The sequence below is a fragment of the Capsicum annuum genome, chromosome 3, assembly GCF_002878395.1.
Source record: "Capsicum annuum cultivar UCD-10X-F1 chromosome 3, UCD10Xv1.1, whole genome shotgun sequence".
Classification (NCBI taxonomy): Eukaryota; Viridiplantae; Streptophyta; class Magnoliopsida; order Solanales; family Solanaceae; genus Capsicum; species Capsicum annuum.
Genome location: NC_061113.1, coordinates 229,608,829 through 229,630,906, shown reverse-complemented (window position 1 = coordinate 229,630,906; position 22,078 = coordinate 229,608,829). Strand labels below are relative to the sequence as shown.

Sequence of the window (22,078 nt, the reverse complement as noted above, 5' to 3'; positions counted from 1 at the left end):
ATTAATGAGTTATATTTTCCATTCCTTTTAGGTTTAAGACTATTTTATATAGAAATATCAGGAAAACATACGCTTCACCAATCTACCTTTTCCTTCTTCGTTGATACTGTCTTCTTTCTTTTTTTAAAAGATTTATATCTGGCATCATTTGAATAACCCGAGTCAATTCTTTCTGCAACAAGTCTCGAAGTGTACGTCATGTACACGAACTTTATTTGAGTCACCCTTATTTTAGGAGGGGGAGCATCGGACGTATAGAGTGGGTGAAAAGCTTTTGCAGTCACTATCGATCACACGCTCCCCTGAACAGCCTTGTTAGTGGACCCCAGCGTAGGTCAGACTTTAGGTCATGTTTATTTGCATCATATTGAGACCTAGCGGGACCCACTTGGTCCTACATAGGAGACTCACCTTAAAAACATTTCTACGTGCTAAATGTTGCATTTTTTAGGATGACAAGGTCATTTAATGGACTGATTTGGGGAATGCATGTGCTAGAGTTAAAGGAAGGTGTGTTTGAAAAATAAAAAAGTGAGTCAAAATAGAGTTTCGTAGTTTTTAGAATTTTTTTATGGCTTTTGTTTTTCACAATTCAAAAAATTCAAAAAAAGAGTTTTACCTTTTGCACTCATTTGTCAAAAAATTAAAAAAACATCAAAAAGATTTTCTTTTGATTCCTTTAGCATGCATTCATAATTCAAAATTTTCAAAAAGTTTTTTTTTAGTATGAGTTTTTATAAAAGAAAATTTAAAAACGGTAGAAGTTTTATACATTTCATATAGCGAAAATATCAAAAAAAAAATCTTTCGTAGTTGTTAGTGTCATTTTTATGTGAAGTGTCAAATGAAAAAAAAAATCAAGAAGATTTTATTAACGTTGTTTATCATCTGTTTGTGGGCCTGTCTTTTAGGTTAGGGTTCAGTCAGTTGTTTAATTTTTATTTGTCCATTCTGGTCGAACTACGCACACCTGATTCTCCTCTCTTGGGAGTGAGATACGTAGGCAACCCTTTTAGGGTTTGGTGATCTTATATAAAAATCCTAAAAGATTTTCTTCACTCTTCATTTAGAGTAGGTGCTTCTTATACATCTTTAAAAGAAAACTACAAAAAAGATTTTCCTTTAATAGGTTCAAGTTTCATTTTCGTATGAAATTCAAAATAGAAAACCTAAAAAGATTTTTCTTTGGTAATCATAGGTTTCATTTTGTATAGGGAGTTTAAAATTAAAAAATTCAAAAAGATTTTCGTCAAGTCTTTTGACAATTTGTTATTTTCTTTTCTTCTCAAAGTTTCAAAATAAAAAATAAAAAAAAAAGAAAGAGAGTTTGATCGGCCATGTCGTGCCAAAACTTCATGAACTACGCACACCTGATTCTCCACTCTCGGGAGTGAGATACATAGGCGCGCTGCTTGGGTTCGGTGATCTTTTTAAAAGAAAAGCAGAAAAAGAGTTTTGAAAAATTATTGAACTCTAACACATGTGCTATCTCTTGTCCAGTTAGTTTAAGGTGGTTGGTTTGTGGCATTTTAGCTGGTCCTCTATATTGCACCAAATCAAAGAGAAAAGTTATGGCCAACAAGGATACCGAGGTTGTTGTCACTAATCAGATAGGGAATTCGGGGAATGAGAATTTTGGAGTTAATGAAGAGATTCGAAAATTAAGACAGCAAATGATAGAAATATATCGAGCTTGGGATAATGGGTTGCCACCTCCTCCATTTTCCACCGATAATTTGGAGTATCTTTTAGATTGGCTCCCGTGTCACATGCACAATTTCCCATTTTGCTTGACAGGCCACAACATGCATCAGGGTCTACTCCGAGGCAACACTATCCAAACAATTTCAATATTCATTTTCTCACTCCTTAACAAAAAACTACCACATGCTCGGCTCCACCTGCTATTCATACTTTTGTGGTGACATCCCCGCCTAAAGCTCCTGCTTTAATGTCCCTCTAACGGTTGTGATTCCTCGCTCTACAAGTGAGCCTGTATTAAATATTTTTAGTGATCGGTATCATGCTATTAAGCCTACATTTAAGTTGACTGGTCTTTATGGCTACACTCACCAACTTGAATTTTCTCTTAGCACTAAGAAACCTTTTATGATAGAAGAACAAGAGGAAATGACCAGAAAATTGAGAATTTTAGAACTGGCTATGAAGAAATTTTAGGGACTTGGGGGTTACAAAAGTGTCTGGTATAAAGATCTGTGCATGTTTCCAGGAATTAATCTCCCTTTTGGTTTTAAAATGCCAAAGTTTGAGAAATATGACGGGCATGGTGACCCAGTGGCACATTTGAGGCGTTATTGTAACCAATTAAGGGGCGCTAGAGGGAAGAAAGAATTACTCATGGCTTATTTCGGTGAGAGTCTTTCAGGTATCGAAGACATCGACAAGTGAAATAGTTGGGATGACCTAGCTAATAAATTCGTAAAATAATTCCAATACAATGTGGAGTTGATTCCTGATGAGAAATCCTTGACTAATATGAAGAAGAAGAAGAATACGGAAAGTTTTAAAGAATATGTGATTAGATGGCGTGAACAAGCTGCTAGGGTGAAACCACCAATGAAAGAAAGCAAGATAGTGGAGGTATTTATTCAAGCGTAGTTTGAAACATATTATCAACACTTGTTATCTGCATTAGGCAAGCTATATATTGAGGTCCTCAAAATAGAGAAGATGATAGGGGATGTAATTAAGACTAGTTGTATTGTGAATTTTGCAATGTTGAAAGCAATTACTCAAGCAACTCAAAAGGATTCAGGAAATACTGGAGGAAAGAAGAATGAGAAAGATGTAGCTGCAATTGTAGTTGGACAACGGGCACGATCAAGAATACAACGTCGTCGTTACCCTCAGGCTCAAACTTACGTTCATGCCCAAGATCCACAAAATCACTCCCTAAATCCATTATACTCCATTCCCCCGCCTCCATATCTAGTATATTGCGCACAACCATATGTTCAACTCCCTTCTTACTCACAATGGCATGCACCAACACCTTAGAGTCATCTTCGAACTCCACAAACATACCAAAGCCCTTCTAGGCCCGATTTTTTATCCAATCCAAACAATGAAATGAGGCAAAAGTCGAGGGATAGCTTCACACCGATTGGAGAGTCATATGCCAGTTTATTTTGGAGATTGTTACAGTGGGGCATGATCACTCCTCCCCTTGGGTGCACTCTTAATCCACATTCAAGAAATTTTGATCCTAATGTACGATGTGCGTATCATTCTGATGTTCAGGTTCATTGTATTGAATATTGTCGAGATTTAAAAAGAGAAATTGAAAAGATGATTCAAGGTAAATCAATTCTGGTGCAGAACATTTGCAGTGAGGAAAGCTCTAGTCATGCTGATATGCGAACTAATGGCTAAGATATCAGGCTCAGCAATTGAGAAGTCACTCCTCTCCCTACTAGGAAGAGGTCTGGTAGTTTGTTTTATTTTCTTTTCTGTTATCCAAATTATTTAAGAGTTGTAGTTTGGGATCTACCTTGTTTTGTCCCTTTGTCATTTATGTTCAAACCCTTCTATCTTTCATTTTAACTAAATGAAGTATCCTTTTTCCCTTTATGTTTTAAATATGTGTTGTTTGTTTATTTTCTTTCCATAGTACATTTTATGGTGGTTCTAGTGATATGATATGCTAGCGGAATTTTCAGCCAGATCTTAAAATCCAGTTTAAGCATGAACTTTGAATTAGAGAGCTAAAGTTAGAAAAAGCATTTGAGAAATAGGTAGTGTGTTAAGACATTTGGCGACCATGTTGAAGCCTTCTTTCAAAATTAAGACAATTATTTTGAGAATCACAAGAATAACTTGGTCACTAATGGAAAAACATAGCTTAATTAGGTCAAATAGTGGACGCGTGATCCCTAATCAATTGAAACAGGAAGATAATCAGCTCCACGAAAGCATGAGTCATTCAATGTGAGGGATGTACAACAGAGATGGATTTTTATATTTGACAAGTGTAAAAGAAGAAGTAACACACATGCTCAGTTACAGTTAGTGTTGTTAAAGTGTCACAAATGATCCTCATCTTTCACTTCATATTACATGATGTGTACTTGTATTTTTAAAGATTAATATGATGAAGGCATTTCATTCTGCTATCTAAACATTGTGTCATCCTTTGTTTACCTTATTTGACCTTTAGTTCTACTTTATTTCATACCCTTATTTTGAAATCAAGATAGAGTCAGCAAATCTAAAAAAAAAAGTGTCGAGCAAAATAATAACGTCAGAAAATATTAAAAAGAAAAGAAAAGAAATATGTCCAAAAAGAAAGAAAAGAGAAGAATGTCAAGAAAAATAGAGTCAGAAAAGGTCCCAAAGAGAAAAAGAGTAAATAAAAGAGAAAAAGAAGAAACCAGAATCAAGCAAAAGAACAAAATGTCGTAACTACGCGTGACCTGATTCTCCTCTCTCGGGAGTGAGATTCGTAGGCTGCCATACTCTGGGCCCGAACCAGCCAAATACTGGGGCATGAGTTAATCCTCATTTTTTGAGTCGATTCTAAAATTTGTAAGTTCTACCCCACTTCAAGTGTCGTTTGAACCTCATGTCATCCTTTATTTCTAACCTATCCAAAAGCCAAGTTACAACCAAAGAAAGACCTTCAGATCAATCTTTAAGAATGATAGGGCTTAACATGCAATGTATATGATAATGCATTTTGGGAACTACTCATCTTCTTCGGCATAAGGAATCAGGACAGAAATAAAAATGAGAGTCTTACTGGTGAAAACCCTTTCGGGCACCGTAATACGATGGTAAGTTAAGAGAAATAAAAATGAGAGAGCTTTATTGGTGAAAACCCTCACGGGCACTATAAGGAGATGGTGAGCTGAGAGTAATGAAAATAACAGAGTCTCATTACTGAAAACCCTGGACACCACAGAAAAATTGTGAGCTGAGAGAAAGAAAATGAGAGAGGCTTGTTGGCAAAAATCCTTCAAGGCGCCACTAGCCGAATAAAGTTTCTGAATGCAATTGGCCCAAGGAAGTAACTCAGTTTCAGTACCATTAACTCAAGAACAATTGATAGAGTTTGGATGGAAAGAGCAGGCAACTTAATCCAAAGCATGGCATAACCATTAGAGTTGACTATAATTTATTTCTTCTCTTTATTTTTATTCTATTTTCTTGAGTCAGTTATCCAAATAAAAAAAATCATTGTCATTTTTTTTCTCTTGTCTTTGAGTCAAGTTTGTGTCAAAACAAGTGACAAAAGATTTTAAAACTGACTACCAGCTTCTTCAATTACACAGAGCAAGACAAAAGGCCAACACATGAAAGAGACAGGATTGTGAGCCAAAATAAGGCATGCAGAAAGTTTTGTCAATAATACAAGTCTGAAAACTCATAGAAGTATCAAGGTTCAAAGGGTTTATCCGAGAAACATGGCAAAGCAGAGATACTGTGTCTATTTAAAAGTCACTCTTAATAATCTGAGTTCAGATTAATGATGCAGCAAGTCAATGACATATGATAATGATTGAAAGAAAGATTAAATATGACAGAGGAAAGAGAGATTGCCGCAAAAGCTAAGCCACAAATCAGCCACCATGTTTTTTTAAACTCAAAAGTTTTCTTTGTATGAAACCATGTTACCTTCAAATCAAGGATTTCATAGCCTAAAAATCAAAGGCCATAGTTTCTCAAATCTACAAATGCAAGGGGGCAATTTTGTTGCACAGGTAATTCAAGCGACATTTGTAAGGAGACGCATTTTCTTGTTCGGATAATTCAAGTGGCATTTGTAAGGAGACGCATTTTCTTGAGTAATTCAACCGACATTTGTAAGGAGACACACTTCCTCGTTTGGGTAATTCAAGTGTAATTTATAAGAAAACGCACTTTCTTGTTTGGGTAATTCAAGCACACACTTTCTTGTTTGGGTAATTCAAGCGGCACTTGTAAGGAGGCGCACTTTCTTGTTTGGGTAATTCAAGCGACATTTGTAAGGAGACACACTTATTTGTTTGGGTAATTTAAGTGACATTTATAAGGAGACGCATTTCCTTAGGTAATTTAATGGCATTTGTAAGGAGCCGTACTTTCTTGTTTGGGTAATTCAAGCGGCATTTATAAGGAGACACACTTCTTTGTTTAAGTAATTCAAGCACACACTTCCTTGTTCGGGTAATTCAAGAAGCATTTGGTAAGGATACACACTTCCTTGTTCAGTTAATTTAAGACACATTTGTAAGGAGACGCACTTCCTTGTTCGGGTAATTCAAGCGATATTTGTAAGGAGACCTATTTTCTTATTCGGGTAATTCAAGCGGCATTTGTAAGGAGACGCATTTCCTTGGATAATTCAAGCGACATTTTTAAGGAGACATACTTCCTTGTTTGGGTAATTCAAGCAGCATTTATAAGGAGACACACTTTCTTATTTCAGTAATTCAAGCGGCATTGATAAGGAAATGCACTTTCCTATTTTGGTAATTCAAGTGGCATTAGTAAGGAGACACACTTTCTTGATTGGGTAATTCAAATTTTACTTATTAGGTGATGTACTTCCTGATACGGGTATGACCACGAGGATGCAAGTATGTGAGAATGTATTGGACCCATCCAATAAAGCGTCTAAGTAAAGTGTGGAGAAGACCTTGGATCATACCAAAACCGACCCTAAACTTGCACTCCAAGGGCTCCCTTGGTCACATTTCATTAAAGGGACCTTTTGGTTATTTTACCTATTATTTATAACACACTATAAATAGAATGATGTAGGGTTTTAGTCATTAGTTTTGACGAATATTGAAAGTTGTAGACACTTAGACATTTCTCTCTTGTGAGAAAGGCCTCTATCGCCAAACATTGTAACTAGGGATTTCAACTTGAGTGTAGAATCACTCGTGTTGGATTCAAGCTTGAAAACGTTGGATGCTTAGGAGATCGAGGTCTCTCTTGTGCCACGTAAGAGAAAGGTGAATTGTAGTGTGTAGCGTTAAGGGTCCAAGAGTGGAATATGCTCGTGGGTTCTTAAGATTATGACTTCATGTAGTCTATCTTTCTATCCCTTTATTTAGTGTAATCTTTTGTTGTTGTTTCTTGTATTGTTGAAACCGTTGATTATTATTATTGTAATCCTCTTGTTCTTCACATGTTGATGATGTTTGGGTGTTATACACATCATTGAATCTTGTATTCTTCTTGTTGGTAGCAAATCTGAGAGTGATCTCCAAAAAGGTCCTCAGATCCTTAAGATTAGTGGACTGATTTGGAGTGTGTTTCGTGTTCTCAATGTTTGCCTCGTATCATTTGGTATCAGAGCATGGTTTGATCTTGTTCCTACAAGATCAATCTTGGGCTTGCTTGATAGAAAATTCAAAAAAAAAAAGTGTTAGAAAACTGAAAAATCAAAAGGAAGCAAATCTGTCCATTTTTTGTTCTTGGCCGAAATTGTGTTATTGTTGTGTCTTGGCCGAGATTTTTACTTGTTTTGTTGTTTCTAGTGTTAGTTTTCTTCATCTCTAACACTCTTGAGTCTAAATATAAGTTTGAGCTTACATTGTTGGTATTGTTTTCGTGAACATAAGGCGTGGCCGAATTGTTGTTGAAACATTATTGTGGTGGACTGTTTTGGCCTTGTGGTCTTCATCTTGTTGTTATTCTAAGCTTGTCCACATGATATTTTTGTTCATTGGTGGCCTAAGAATCATTTTGTTGAAATTGTAGTTGTCTTGGCCAAGTGTTGAAGATATTGTATTGTGAAAATTGGAAGTTGGCCGTGTAAAAATTGTGGTATTTTTGGAGATTGTTGTTGGCTGTTCTTGGTGATTATTGATGTTGTTCTTGAAGTTCTTCACAACCTTCATAGCTTGTTAATATAAAGTGAACATTAGATCTATAAAGGTGAAGGAAAAATGGGTGAAGCTTTGTTAGTCTTGAAAGACTTCCCATCACTCATCAAATAGTTAATCACATATCAACCACTTTCCAACAACTTTTCATAAAACAAGGGTCCATGTTCTAAGGAGAAGTACAAGAAAGTCAACGTCTTGAAAACTTGACTTTGAAAAGGCTTCAAGACTTGTTTGAATTTCCCTCCTTAAAACAAATTCCACCAATTCCTAAATTGTAAATTGACCAAGACTTGAAATTGGACAACAACAACAACAAAAAAAATTGTTAGAAACCGCAACCAATTACGTGTTGCCACATCATCATTGTTACTGTTCACGCAATATATTTAAGCTCAAATTTCAGATTTTTTTAGTTTTCTTTTGTTGTTCCTTAGTTTCAATTTCATTGGCTCCAATTCTAATTGGCAAACTAGTACTCATCTACTAGATTGTTAGTTAGTCTTTGTGTTCGTTCATTCGTGTTAAACGTTTGTTGTGTTCTTTTTTCTTTTGTGAATTCGTTGTATCTTGTTGGTTCAAGTCCGTAAATAATTTTTTTTTGAGTTACCTCAAATGAAAATCCATTCTGGACAAGAGTAGACTCGACCCTCAATCACTCACAAAGTACAAGCTGAATTTCAACACTTGTGAAACCAAGTGTGAGGTAAAACCGAGAGTGAGAGTGTGGTAAGGCATTTTGAACTAACAAGTTTGTTTTGTTGTTTGGTGTTGTCCTTTGCTTTGGGTACCATGGATGCCACTAATATTGGTGCCACGTTTGATCGCATCAATGACAATATTGAAGAAATGAAATGGCACGTGGAAAGGCTATGACAATTGTTACCTAAAATTATCCCACAAAATTCAACTTTCCTTGTCCAAACACCTTGTGCCGAGAGCTTCCCGAAGGAAGAGGTGGGCTACCCCAACCCACACCAAGGTAAAGAGGAGATTGAAACATCTTTGGTGCTTGATAGTGAACTTATAGAGAGCGAAGCACTTACTAGTTCCAAATCTGTCTGTGAGATGGATCATGCTCTCTTTAGGTTAAATGTTTTGTTTGAAGATGATATAAACACTCCTAATGAACCTAGTGGTGAAAATGATGGTATAGCTTGCCTTGAAGGCTATAGCCGATATGCTAACCCACTATGGTGTGACAACATTCCTCCTAAAGATGGAAATCTTTTCTTGAAAGATGAGAGTATTCTTATGGACAAGAAATGTGTAGTCTTGGAAATGAGTACTCTTGGTAGTACTTTTAGCGTGTATGATGATCAATTTACTCTTAAATGTAGTTCACTACTTGAGCATGAGAATAGTGTACTTAAAAATTCTCAAGTTAGTGGTGATCTCTATAGAATTGATCTTGATAATGCATATGACTCTTTGAACATCTTGTGTGGTAAAAGCATTACAATTAGTTTTGTTCATAGAGACCATGTGTATGAAAATGTTTTTGTGTGTGAGTGCGGGAGTGACATTCTAGGGGAAAGGAGTGCTAGCCTCGGCTTAGGTCCTTGGCTAATTTTTCCATTTTATCCTGGCACCCTCTTGGAATGTGGAAATCTCTACACTCCCCACTTAATGCTTGGTCAAGACGACAAGCAATGTTTGGTTATGGGTGCTAATGAAGGAAGACAAAGTTATTCCTTATCTCTTTTTGTAGATGATGACCACTTCTTTTGTGTCTTTTGTACTAAGCTTTTTATGTTCAACACAAAGGACCCATGGATATACTCCAAGTTTGTACCCCCCCTCGGCATTGAATATGATGTGTGCATTTTGCTAACCCTAACCCCTCATGTCTTAAGGATGTGTGCTTGTTTTCTTCTTTTGATTTTGCGAAGTACGGATCAAGGTCAAATTCTTTTACAAGAAGAGATGGATGATACGGGTACGACCACAAGGATGCACATATGTGAGAATGCATTAGACCCATCCAATAAAATGTCCAAGTGAAGTGTGGAGAAGACCTTGACAAAACCGACCCTAAACTTGCACTCCAAGGGCGCCTTTGGTCACATTTCATTAAAGGGACCTTTTGGTCATTTTACCTATTATTTATAGCATACTATAAATAGAATGATGTAGGATTTTAGTCATTAGTTTTGATGAATATTGAAAGTTGTATACACTTAGACATTTGTCTCTTGTGAGAAAGGCCCCTATGGCCAAACATTGTAACTAGGGATTTCAACTTGAGTGTGGAATCACTCGTGTTGGATTCAAGCTTGGAAACGTTGGATGCTTGGAAGATCGAGGTCCCTCTTGTGCCACGTAAGAGAAAGGTAAATTGTAGTGTGTAGTGTTAAGGGTCCAAGAGTGGAATATGCTCTTGGGTTCTTAAGATTATGCCTGCATGTAATCTATCTTTCTATCCTTTTTTTAGTGTAATCTTTTGTTGTTGTTTCTTGTGTTGTTGAAACCGCTGGCTATTATTATTTTAATCCTCTTGTTCTTCACTTGTTGATGATGTTTGGGTGTTATATACATTATTGAATCTTGTATTCTTCTTGTTGGTAGCGAATCCGAGAGTGATCTCCAAAAAGGTCCTCGGATCCTTAAGATTAGTGGACTGATTTGGAGTGTGTTTCGTGTTCTCCTTGTTTGTCTCATATCACTTCCTAACTTAAGTCTCGATTTATAGATGATGTACGTCCTGGTCGAGTCAGTCCCCTTGATTCCTAAAAGATTTACTTCTTAGTTGAGCCAGTCCCCTTGATTCCTAGAAGATGTACTTCCTAGTCGAGTCAGTCCTTGTGATTCCTAGAAAATGTACTTCCTAGTCGAGTCATTCCCCTTGATTCCTAGAAGATGTACTTCCTGGTCAAGTCATTCCCCTTGATTCCTAGAAGATATACTTCCTGGTCGAGTCAGTCCCCTTGATTCGTAGAAGATGTACTTCCTAGTCGAGTCACCCCCCCTTGATTCTTAGAAGATGTACTTCCTGGTCGAGTCATTCCCTTTGATTCCTAGAAAATATACTTTCTAGTTGAGTCATTCCCTTTGACTCCTAGAAAATGCACTTTCTAGTCGAGTCATTGCATTTAACCCTTAGGAGATGCACTTCCTTGTCAGTTTTCATTTGTCCGGTGGCACACTTCCTAACTTGAACCTTTATCTCTAGAAAACACACTTTCTAGTCGGAATTCATCACTTTAATTCTTAGGAGACACACTTTCTAGTCTTGGTTATTTAATTTTACTCTCAAGAGATGCATTTCTTGGTCAGAGCCTTGATTCATCATTGCAACATACAAGTAATTATGATTGGATTTGACATTTACAAAAGTCCTCCGATGATAAACTGGGGCAACAAATCTAATTTTTGTTGTTTGGAACTTTACTTTTTCGGCAAATGGAATCTCTCTTTATAATAATCTTTGTTTGGAATAATTTTCTTTCTAGTTTTGATGTGATTTCAGGAGCCCGCCTGAAGAACAGGGCGAATAAATGGAATGTCAAGCAACAATGTGAAGAAGTTGAAAGTCAAGCAACAAAGTGAAGAAGTTGAAAGTCAAACAACAAGGTGAAGAAGTCGAGAGTCAAGCAACAAGGTGAAGAAATTGAAAGTCAACAAATTGAAAAATAGCAAGTCAGGAGCCCTCCTGGAGAACAGGGTGAAGAAATTAAAAGCCAAGAAACAAGTTGAAGAAATTACAAGTCAGGAGCCCGACTATAGAATAGGGTGATGAAATTGCAAGTCGGGAGCCTGCCCGGAGAACAGGGTGATGAAACTCAAGTCAAGAGTCTATAGAAGCTGCATAGATAGGATTTTGTAATTTCAGTTAACTTTTTAACTTGTAATTTTTATTTTTGATGTAATGACAAAGCCGCGGACCAGAACCTCGACAAGGCTTCTCTCGACTCTCCAACTCGGTATAGTCCCTCTCCTTCCAATCCTTTGAGAGACCTGTGACTTGATTTACCTATAACTTGGGTAGGTAGGATATCCTAAGTCTGGACACGATTGTCCTTTTTCCTTCTGTTTCTTTCTTTAAATAATCGTCGGATCAAAATTTGGTCTCATTGTCTACTTTTTTTTGTCTGAAAATACCTTATGTTTACACCCAAAAAGGGGCATTATGTAGACATCTATAATTTTGTCTCTCCCAAAAATCTAATTTATTTATTTTTTGCCTCACCTTATCATACACCCTCACCCATTTAATAGTTTACTCTACAAAAATATAAATAACAAACTCACATAAAAAATAACAATCCCTCTAACTAATTTTGACACCTCACCCCTACCCCTACCCCCACCTCATCACACCTACCCATATATACCCTCTACCTATCACTACCTCAGACCCCCTATCCTATAAACAGAACAGTACACAAAGAAAGAGGGGATGATTTTCATTTATATACACAACAATACAACAAAAAAATAGGGGGGATCACACACTCTATACACGCACAAATCTCTCATCACTAAAGAGAATCTCCATTTTTTTTCCACTCACAGGCAACACGCGTAGAGCTCACAATTCACACAGATTTCAATTTCCATATATCACAGCTACAAAAACACTCCATTGAACACCATATACACACTTATATGCATAAATTGAAGATTGGAGATCACATACACGAAAATCACTAAATACACATACACAATAATAACGCACAACACACACGCACAGATCGGGAGAGAGAAAATCAAGAGAGAGGAAAAATCAATCGATCGAGAGGGAAACCGATGTTGATTGATCGTTTTTATGAGTTTCTCGCCGAAAACCCATCGAAATATGTTATTGCTCGTCGAATTCAGGTGTTTCGGCTTGTAATCTGTCTCTTATCACCTAAAATAGCAAAAAAAGTATTTCTCAATGAAATAGAGAAGAAAACCAGTGGCCACTCATCATCGGTACTATTTCGGCGACCATTTATTCGCCGGAAAGTGATTGAAAACTGACGGAAAAGTCCAGTTCCAGCGATAGAGTTAGCCAAACCGTCGTTCGAATTTGTTTCCGGCGAAATCGAGTACGATTTTCCTCTGGATTTCTCAATTTCTATTTTGAGCTGTTCTTTTGATTTCTGCGTTCGTTCAAATTAAAGTTTCCAAGGATTTTTGTGTTCGAGTTGGTTGGTAGTCAAGATTTAGTACCCGTTGAGGTTCTTGGAGCGGCTCTTATTGTTCTTCTTAATTCAATCAAAAGCTTTTGAGGTCCAATTCTCAACTCTACTCTCTTATTATCATTGTGTGTTTGACGATTGTTGATTGGATAATTTTGTTGATGCTTGGTGCTGTTTATCTGAATAGCTAATCGTTTGTATGAAATCGATGTTGATATGGGTGGATAATTATTTTCATGTTATAATTTATGTGTAAAAAAGGAAATTCGGGGAGGGGTTAATCGCGATGAAGTGTATTCGTATTAATTTTGGATCATCGATTACGTTGAATTTGTTGTAATTGTGATAAATCGAAATGAGTAGGCAAACGATAAATGGTAGGCAAATTTAAGAATTCTTGATTGGTGAATGCTTGAAATGTGTGTTGAATGGCTTGGTTTTATTGCTTTTGCATCAAATGTACCATTTGGCCGGGGAATGTCTCGAGATACTTGTATTTATTCACCAGGGAATGCCCCAAAGTATCCTGTACTCGGAGGACGTTCGTGATGAAGGCCTGAGGCATCAGGTAAAGCATTGGAGTTTAGTCTAGGATTAGTTTAGAATATGATTTATATTTTCGTATTTTTCTATTTTTGGGATTGTATAACACGGACTAGACATTATTTTGGTTTTGAACTTTGTTTGATTTGTTTGTTGCTTGTTTTATGTGATTTATACATTCATAGTGTTAAATTAGCCGATATGCTCCACCAAACGACCGTGGTCGAACCACGGGATCGAGGAGTTCCTAACCCATTCCCCCGGTCAACAGAATTCATTAGCTGGAATCTCTGTTCGTGGATCAGTTTTTAGAGTCAAACCGTTTTGAAAAAGGATTTCCAAAGGTGACTAGGCACACCTGATCTATGCCAAGTGGCAACTCTGAGTTTTGAATATCAAAAGTCTTTTTCGAAATAAATTTTATCTTTTGTCACTTAATAATAAAAACCCTTTCAACTTTAAAATCAATTCCTTTTTGGTTTAAAAAGGGGTGTAACAATGAAAATGTATGAACACATATTCTTATACATAACATGCTTATGTACAATGTAAATATGATGAAACATATCTATAATCTACATCTATAATTTATTAAAAGTGTGAAGACCCTTATAAAAGTGATCAAATTTTTTACCCTTTATTAAAACATTCCGCAATAAACAAAATTGTCTCTTCACTTAATTTCTCTAACTATTAATTAATTATTAAAGAATTAAGAAATCCTAAAATATATGGTAAAAATTACAATATATAATACGAGATATTAGGAGAATTAACAATTAATGAGTTATATTTCCCATTCCTTTTAGGTTTAAGACTGTTTTATATAGAAATATAGGGAAAACATACGCTTCACCAATCTACCTTTTTCTTCTTCGTTGATATTGTTTTCCTCCTCTTTTTTATTTTTTTTAATGATTTCCTTATGCTTCTGCTATGAAGATGTTTTTAAAACACCTATTGTTTGATTTTGATTTGGCTTATGGTGATAGATTAAATTATCTCAATAAATTTCAGTGAGATTTAATTATCAATTATGTTAATGATACTGAGCTTTTATGTTTTCATTATTTAATTTTTCTTATGCGGACATATTTTTTATTTATTTAAATTGTTTATTTTCTAATAACGTAATTATATTTTGATTTATGATGCAGTGCATGCATGAATCGCATAATTCATGAACTCTAATGTTGAGGAAGAGGCAAAGGTCCAGATTCCTTAAACTTGTTTGATAGAAAGCCACATTGCAAGAATGATTATGGATGGAGTTTAGCATTAGATTAATCGGAATATCCTCTATTGAAACACTCTGACATTGGCGTTTAAATTGTCCATCTTTCAACGGTAACTTACCTACACCATACACCATAATATTGTAAATTATGATATTTGATCCATGAATTTTTTGGTTAAACAATATATAAAACATGATTATTGAAGATGATATTTTGTTTTGAAGAATATAAGTTTTAGATTTTTGTAATATAATCATATTTAAATTTAATTCACACCTATTTTATGTTTTCTCTTCTTATTTTAACATATAGATTTCTTGGGTACTGATTAGTACTTTAATTTAAGTATAAATAACATAAATATCAACCTTTTAAAAGTAATTACACTCTCTCCTACTTTTTAATTACTTTACTCTCTCTCCCTATTAATATACATAACATAGCCGACATATACTTGCATGTTCGATCTCAAATCTCCCACATGGTATATCCACTTTTCATCAACTCAACTATGCCCTTGCGGGCATGTCCGAATGAATTTTTACCAAAGAGAAAAATGGGGACTAAGAATATGTTAAGGTTAGATTTTGATTGGTGAAAGAATTGTGATTGACAAGAGTAAAAACATCAATATCTTTATTTGAAACTTCTAAAAGTTCAAATATATATTGAATTTTTCAAGAGCTTATATCTTTTTCATTGGTATTTAATTTAAATATATTATTTAATGTATTTACATATATTCTAAAGTCGTCTACTCATTGATTTAAATGCATCTAACTTTCTTCTTTAATATTGAATACACTTACACTAAACTAATTCTTATAAATATGGTGAAACACATTTACATAAGATGTAAATATGATGAAACATATTTTTATACAAAACATGCTTATGTATAATGTAAATAGGATCAAACATATTCTTATAAACATGGTAAAGCATATTTACATAAGATGTAAATGTGGTGAAACATATTCTCATACATAACATGCTTATGTATAATGTCAATAAGATGAGAAGTCTTCAAGCCATATACATACCACTAACAAATCTTATACATAATCCTTGTATGTATAAATAGCAGAATGGATCAATCATATACATTGCATACCAATGTATATGGAGTAGAAATTACAGCAGATCTCTCAAAAAAGGTGTGTCTTTACCATTATACATAACATAGTTGTGTATAGCAATGTATAAATAGTATAATGGGTCCAAGGGCGGAGCCAACCCCGTTCGACGAAAAAATATATCATTTATACATGATTAAAATTATTTTTTATAGGATTATAGTAGGTGTTGAAACACCCTTTGACTAAGTTTTCTTTAAATATTGAACCCCCTTGGTTGAAATCCTGGCTCCGCCTCTGAATGGGTCAACCATATACGTTGCGTATAAATATATATGGAGTATAAATTACAGCAGATCTCCCAAAAAAGATGCATCTTTACCCTTATACATAACATAGCTATGTATAACAATCTATAAGGTGCATTAAATTGAGAAAATAAATACAAATTAAAAAGCAAATCACAAAGCCTTTGAAAGCCGAGGTCGTCCTGTAAAATACCTTAAGGTTTAATTCTGAAATCTTTGAGAATTAAGTACATGCAACAAAGAAATAATAGATTTTTAAAGAAAATGATGAAAAAAAAATCGTCAAATATCTTAAATTTGAAACTGTAAAGTTGAAAAAAAAACTCAAAAATAAATTGAAGAAAAAATATAAATAAAGCTCTGGCCGAAATGTCATTACAATGTTGAGATTTTGAGAACTACGCATATTCAACAATAAAAATCATTTTTTTTTTAATTTTTGATCTAGATGCAACAATGATTGCTTGATTTAGGCATATATTAAGAAGCATTAGTTCATCTAAAAAGAATGTTTTGATATGAACGAGGATTTTAAAAAAAAAAAATATAAAAAATAAAGTATTTATAATTAATTTGAGATATTTATAATTAATTTTATTATATATGATATTATGTAATAACTATAACATATATATATATATATATCCCTAATTTTTGTGAGCGATTTGGGTAACTTAGCAGTTGTTGGGCTTTGTGTTAGGTCCTTCTTAGACCATAGTGTCAACATTCGTCCCTTGTGGTTGTTACTGGGGCCTCCAATAGGACTTCATCCAGTCTGCCCAGAAAGGAAATATTAGATAATATATACTGTCACATTTTTCTATAACGTCACTTTGTTATAATGATATTTCAGTATAGAGATATATTTTTTTTGAAATCAATTTTTTATATTATATTTTTTACTTCTCTATAATGACATTTTGCCTATAACAACAATGATGTCAATTATAGTGGTACGCTTTTTGTAAAATTACCTATCTATAACACCATTACTCAAATATTATGTACAAAAACAATACCAATATATTTATGTTAATCATCATTAATGCCAGGCACACATTAAGTTTCAAGTACGAATCTATCTAATTTAAAGGAAAAAATTATATTTAAATAGTGCATATCAATCATTTCATAGTTTCACGAGAAAAAAAATATTAATGTTTACCTTTTTTATATTCATGCAATTTCTAATTTCTCATACTTTTGTTTATTATATATAAATGAGCTACGAATGTCACATGTCAATATATGTATATAACAACACCTCTCTATAATAGTCATGAAATTTTCGAACAAATGCTGCCACTATAGAGAGGTTTAACTATATGTCCAGTTGACCTTTAGTAAATGACCCTTTTTTCTTGCAATCTATGAATCTTTAAGATCATAATCTAAAGATTTTATTTGAGAAAATTAAAAATCTTCAGAATAATATGACTGTGAGATTCTAATTAAATAGGTGACGCTAATTTATTAATCCACCTAGTATTGACCCAACCTATAAATTATTCGGACCACGAAATTTATTTGTTTGGAATTATCAGGGGCTAGATTTGTAAGTACCTACGATTGTAATGGGATGAAGCTGCTGGATTGAATGTAGATCAGGAATCAATTGAAGATTGTTTGCACCTTTTTTTAAACAAAAATCGCAGCACGTTATTGTTTTTTTGAATTCATTCAATTGCAAAACGTGCAACATCAAAAGGAATTATGATGAACAATTGTTTTCTAATTGTTTTGGGGATAAATCAGATGAATTGAGTTATTTATAGTTGGTCACATAAACCAAAAAAGTAGCGTCATCTATTTACTTGAAGCTTCATATATGCGTATTGCCATCTCATAAATCCATTGAGAAGTGGACTATTTTTTATCCCAATATGATTCAATAGATAAAAAGAGGACCAATTTAAATCATTTTCAATAAGTCGAAACAACTTCTACCTTTTTTCCGTTGCAAAAAGAAGGTGGAATAGACACACTTTCCAATTTATAGATTAACATGGTTATCTTTCATCGACTTGACTCATTCTAGTAGTTAACTTCAGGTTCCATTTAAAGTTACAACTTTCTGTAATACACAAAATATTCTATACTGCCAGGTAAATTTTAACCTTAACCTGCTATATAGATAATTATATTTATCATTTAGGTGGTCAAGATGGAACAGAAGTATATTTATCATTTAGGTGGTCAAGATGGAACAGAAGAAGAAAATAAACTTACCGCAAAAGAATTCAATTTCATGTCATGAGTTGCGACCTAAAAAAAGAAAAAATGAATCTTGATCTAGCCCGATACCATTTGGCAGAGCAGGATTCCATGATGATAAATTTCAATTGAACAAATGTTATCGAAACTGGTACATTTTATAGTTGCATTGAATATCTGGCTTCCACCATTGGTGTATTCCATGAGCTCTCTTGAAATCTGGAGAAGGGCTCAAATTAATAGTAACAAACGCTGAAGGAATTAGGTGTGATGGTTCCGTTTGATCTTTGCCTGTTGCATTCGCTATTATATTTCTTATTGAATTCTGCGTAGCAATACGCCCTATTTCTCCTGCACCAATTGCAACCATTTTCTCCCTATGCTCAAAATACCCAATGTATTCCGCGCATATAGGATCTGATGGGTTCACAAATAAGTAAGGAACCCACGAAGACAGTAGAGTAAACGAGTCACTTTTGTGTAGGGCCTTTGGCTTGTGGTTATTGAGTGCCCCAGCGAGTCCTGCGGTGAGCACACTGTGAGCAATGCGGATTCCATGCTTCAGTTTCGCGTTCTTTGTGATTTTCTCTATTGGAAGTGATGTGAATGGTGGGTTGAAAAGATATGCTTCGAGATGAATTCCCATTTTGACCATGTCCCTTCCGATTAGTAGTGCAATTGAAGAGCCTAAGGAATGCCCCGCTAGCCAAATATCTGAGGCCCCGTGATTCTGAACAATGTTTTGTACAGCTTGAAAGCCAATGTGGAAGCGAGAGCAGTTGTGAAGATTGTTGCGAATGAGTCTGAGATCCAGTTTGAAGTCCTGCGATCTATTACCTTTTTTGGCAATTGTGCCTCGAAAGGCAATCACATACTTTGGTGGATTCTGATTCTGATTCTGACTCTGAATGCCGTGCATTGTTTTGTAGTGGAAATGGGAGTTTGGAAATTTGTATTCGTAAATGGCACCAAAGTAAGATTGGTCTTCGTTGTCAACTAAGACTTGTATTAAACGAAAATGGAAGAATTCCCACCAGGGTGGAGCAAGGGCATTAGGACCTTGACGAATTTGCTGGCGATCACGTTCAAGAATGTACACACTCTGCACTAAGCTGGCCGCTATGGACCTCCTATAATCTGTATTTCTCCTGTGAAATATGAGAACTTGATTCAGAATTCTGGAGTCAACTATGTAACTTTTGTTATCTTCCTTCTACGGGTATGCAGAATCTGTATAGTAGAAACAACAACTTCAACTAAAGTTCAAGTATATAAACAAGAACACAATGAAGTATATCAAATACCCTCAACACAAGATCAAAATGATCTTTCCAAGAGGTGTATTTTACTTTTCAGAAAACAGATGAAACAGAAATGAATAAGACCAAGTCGTCCGAATTCACGGACTTTCCTTAAGGAATAATTCCCCTCACTGTACCCGAGGTTATGGAATCTTCCTTCCAGGATAAAATGACCTTTAATCCGACTATAGCGGTACCTCAAATAGGCGGAATCTTCGAACGCACAGAACGTTTTGATTGATCACAAAGAATATTTGTAAAGAAAGCAAGAGAGTTTTTATTCTGAAAATTTCATATCAAAACCTGTGAAGAAAAGCAGGTTTATATAGCCTAGCAGATGCCTCTTCAAAAAGGTGGCATTGGTTCACTTAAATGGTGTGATGATGTTACTGCATGCATACAAATGGAGTATTGATCAGATTTCGTCAAATAAAGTTTTTCCAAAAAGATAGATCTCATCAATCGATCCAAAGCCAAAGCCGAGCGAGCGACGACGGGAGGCATCTCTTATTTCTTGTCTCACTAATCATGTGGAGTAAGTATTCATCATTATAAACACTCCAAAGTTGTGGGAGAATTAGTGAACTTTTTAATTTTGGGAGTACACTTTCCGAATTGGTGTCTCCTCTTCTCCACCATTTTTTCTCCATTTTCCATTCACACTTCTATGAACCGAACAACTTTACGTACTTGACTCTATGATAAATTTTATATTTTGGAAAATCAATACTCAATCTATTTCAACTCTAAAAACTAGTTCACAAAGTAAATAAGTACCTATCAAAATCATGTAAAGATCGATACAACAATACAATCCAATAACTCAACTAATATGAGACACTATAAGAGATGTGCGCACATAGAGCTTGACAATTGGAGCGTGAACTGCATAACATGGTAGCCGAAAATAATGCCAACAAAATGGGCATTGAGCTAATGCAATTCAAAACTTGATTCGTAAGGAGCGATTAAATTGTCTAAAACTATATAAGGGAGACCACAACCCGATCTCTCAACCAACTTAGGATACTGCATATGACATTTTGTGTGATATTTAGGCAATGTCTAAAAGGACAAAAGTGATAGCAATGTTTAATCAACGGCCGCAAATGGACACTGAAAGATAAAAGAGATGCAGGGCCGGCTGATCATCACTTAGGAATGGGCTTACCAGTCAATAGCAGTGAGGTGCAATGGTCCAGATAGGCTGAAAATCTCCCTCTCCGAGGCCATCAAAACAAATTACTCTTTCTTAATTTGCCTTCTCTTTAGAACTGATCAAAAAGCAAAAGCATGTAAAATGTACTATCAAATTAAGAACTAGAAATAACATTAACAACAATTAACATAGTCAGTGTAATTCCATTTCCACCTGTGAAGTCAGAAATAAAGTGTATGCAGACCTTATTCTAGAGAGGCTGTTTCCAATAGATCTTGGCACAAGTAAAACAGTTTGAAAAAAAAGGAAATGTGAAAATGAAGATTGTAGCACAAGAAATAAAACTTCATGAATGTACTATTTAATAGTAGTCCACACACATACACTACCAAATTATCAATTTAATTCATACGTATGAGATAATTAGGGGGATAATTAGTACGTACTAGGAGAATATCGCATTCAAACAGATGAAACAAAATACTAAAATTAATTGAAGTTAAAACACACATCATGAGTTAATAATAAACAAACCCAAGTGACAATGATAAACAAGATACAACACAGCATACAATGTTATCTCATGAGCAAGCAGATCTATATCGAGTAGTTGAAAGCACAAAATAAAATTGTACCCATTTGATCTAATCTCTTTGAGAGAAGACGTGCAGAAGCTACTATAGTAATGGAGAAAAGGAAATTGAGGAGAAATGAGTAGTTGTAATATTTAAGTGGAGTCTAATTGTTTTAGTAAACGATAAAAGAGAAAAATGGCAAAGATGGCCCCTTTAATTTTTGTCTTAATTCATAATGATCCCTTAAATATCCACATGAACAGCTTTGATCTTCTAAGTTTATCAAAAAAAAAAAAAATGAATCGTTCGTCTCTATCAAATATTTAACAAATTCTGATGGTTTGATTGTATGAATCTATCTCAAAAATCGCAACACCAGAAGTGTACCAGACAAAAAGAAGCAATAGTAGCGGAAACTATACCTTAAAAAGTTGCGTTAATTTTCATAAATAGATCAAAAATAGTGAAAAATACTCATCTAAATGTATGTTACGTTCATGTTAATATAATTTTTTTTGTATCTCCTATTAAATCCAATAACCGGTAAAAGCATTCACTTTGACAATAAAGGACTATAATCGCTTATAAATATATTTAAACGACCATTTTGAACTTTCACCATATATAAGAGATCCTTAGTTTAATAGAGTACAAAGTTTTATTTAGGTAGGAAAATTCTGAAGTCCTATTTTTTTTTTTTTTT

The 22,078-nt window shown here is 34.7% G+C and overlaps 1 protein-coding gene across 2 annotated transcripts; it reads right to left on the bottom strand.

The window, feature by feature from the left end:
* Positions 1 to 18,330: 18,330 nt before the first annotated feature.
* Positions 18,331 to 21,563, bottom strand: LOC107863137 (GDSL esterase/lipase At4g10955). 2 transcript variants are annotated; one of them, XM_016708937.2, is made up of 3 exons: positions 21,436 to 21,563; positions 20,813 to 20,915; positions 18,331 to 19,488 (listed from the first exon to the last, which is right to left on the bottom strand). In XM_016708937.2, exons 2-3 carry the CDS (start codon positions 20,872 to 20,874, stop codon positions 18,480 to 18,482), a joined length of 1,071 nt encoding a protein of 356 aa, XP_016564423.1. In that variant the 5' UTR covers positions 20,875 to 20,915; positions 21,436 to 21,563; the 3' UTR covers positions 18,331 to 18,479. The 2 variants fall into 2 exon arrangements, with proteins under 2 accessions (XP_016564423.1, XP_016564424.1); XM_016708938.2 differs by having other exon boundaries at positions 21,373 to 21,496.
* Positions 21,564 to 22,078: the final 515 nt, after the last annotated feature.

Coding starts and splice junctions, on each gene's coding strand:
- LOC107863137 (XM_016708937.2), bottom strand. CDS start 20,874: ATGGCCTCGGAGAGGGAGATTTTCAGCCTATCTGGACCATTGCACCTC. Junction 19,489..20,812: donor CACCTCACTGCTATTGACTG/GTAAGCCCATTC, acceptor CATATTTCACAG/GAGAAATACAGATTATAGGA.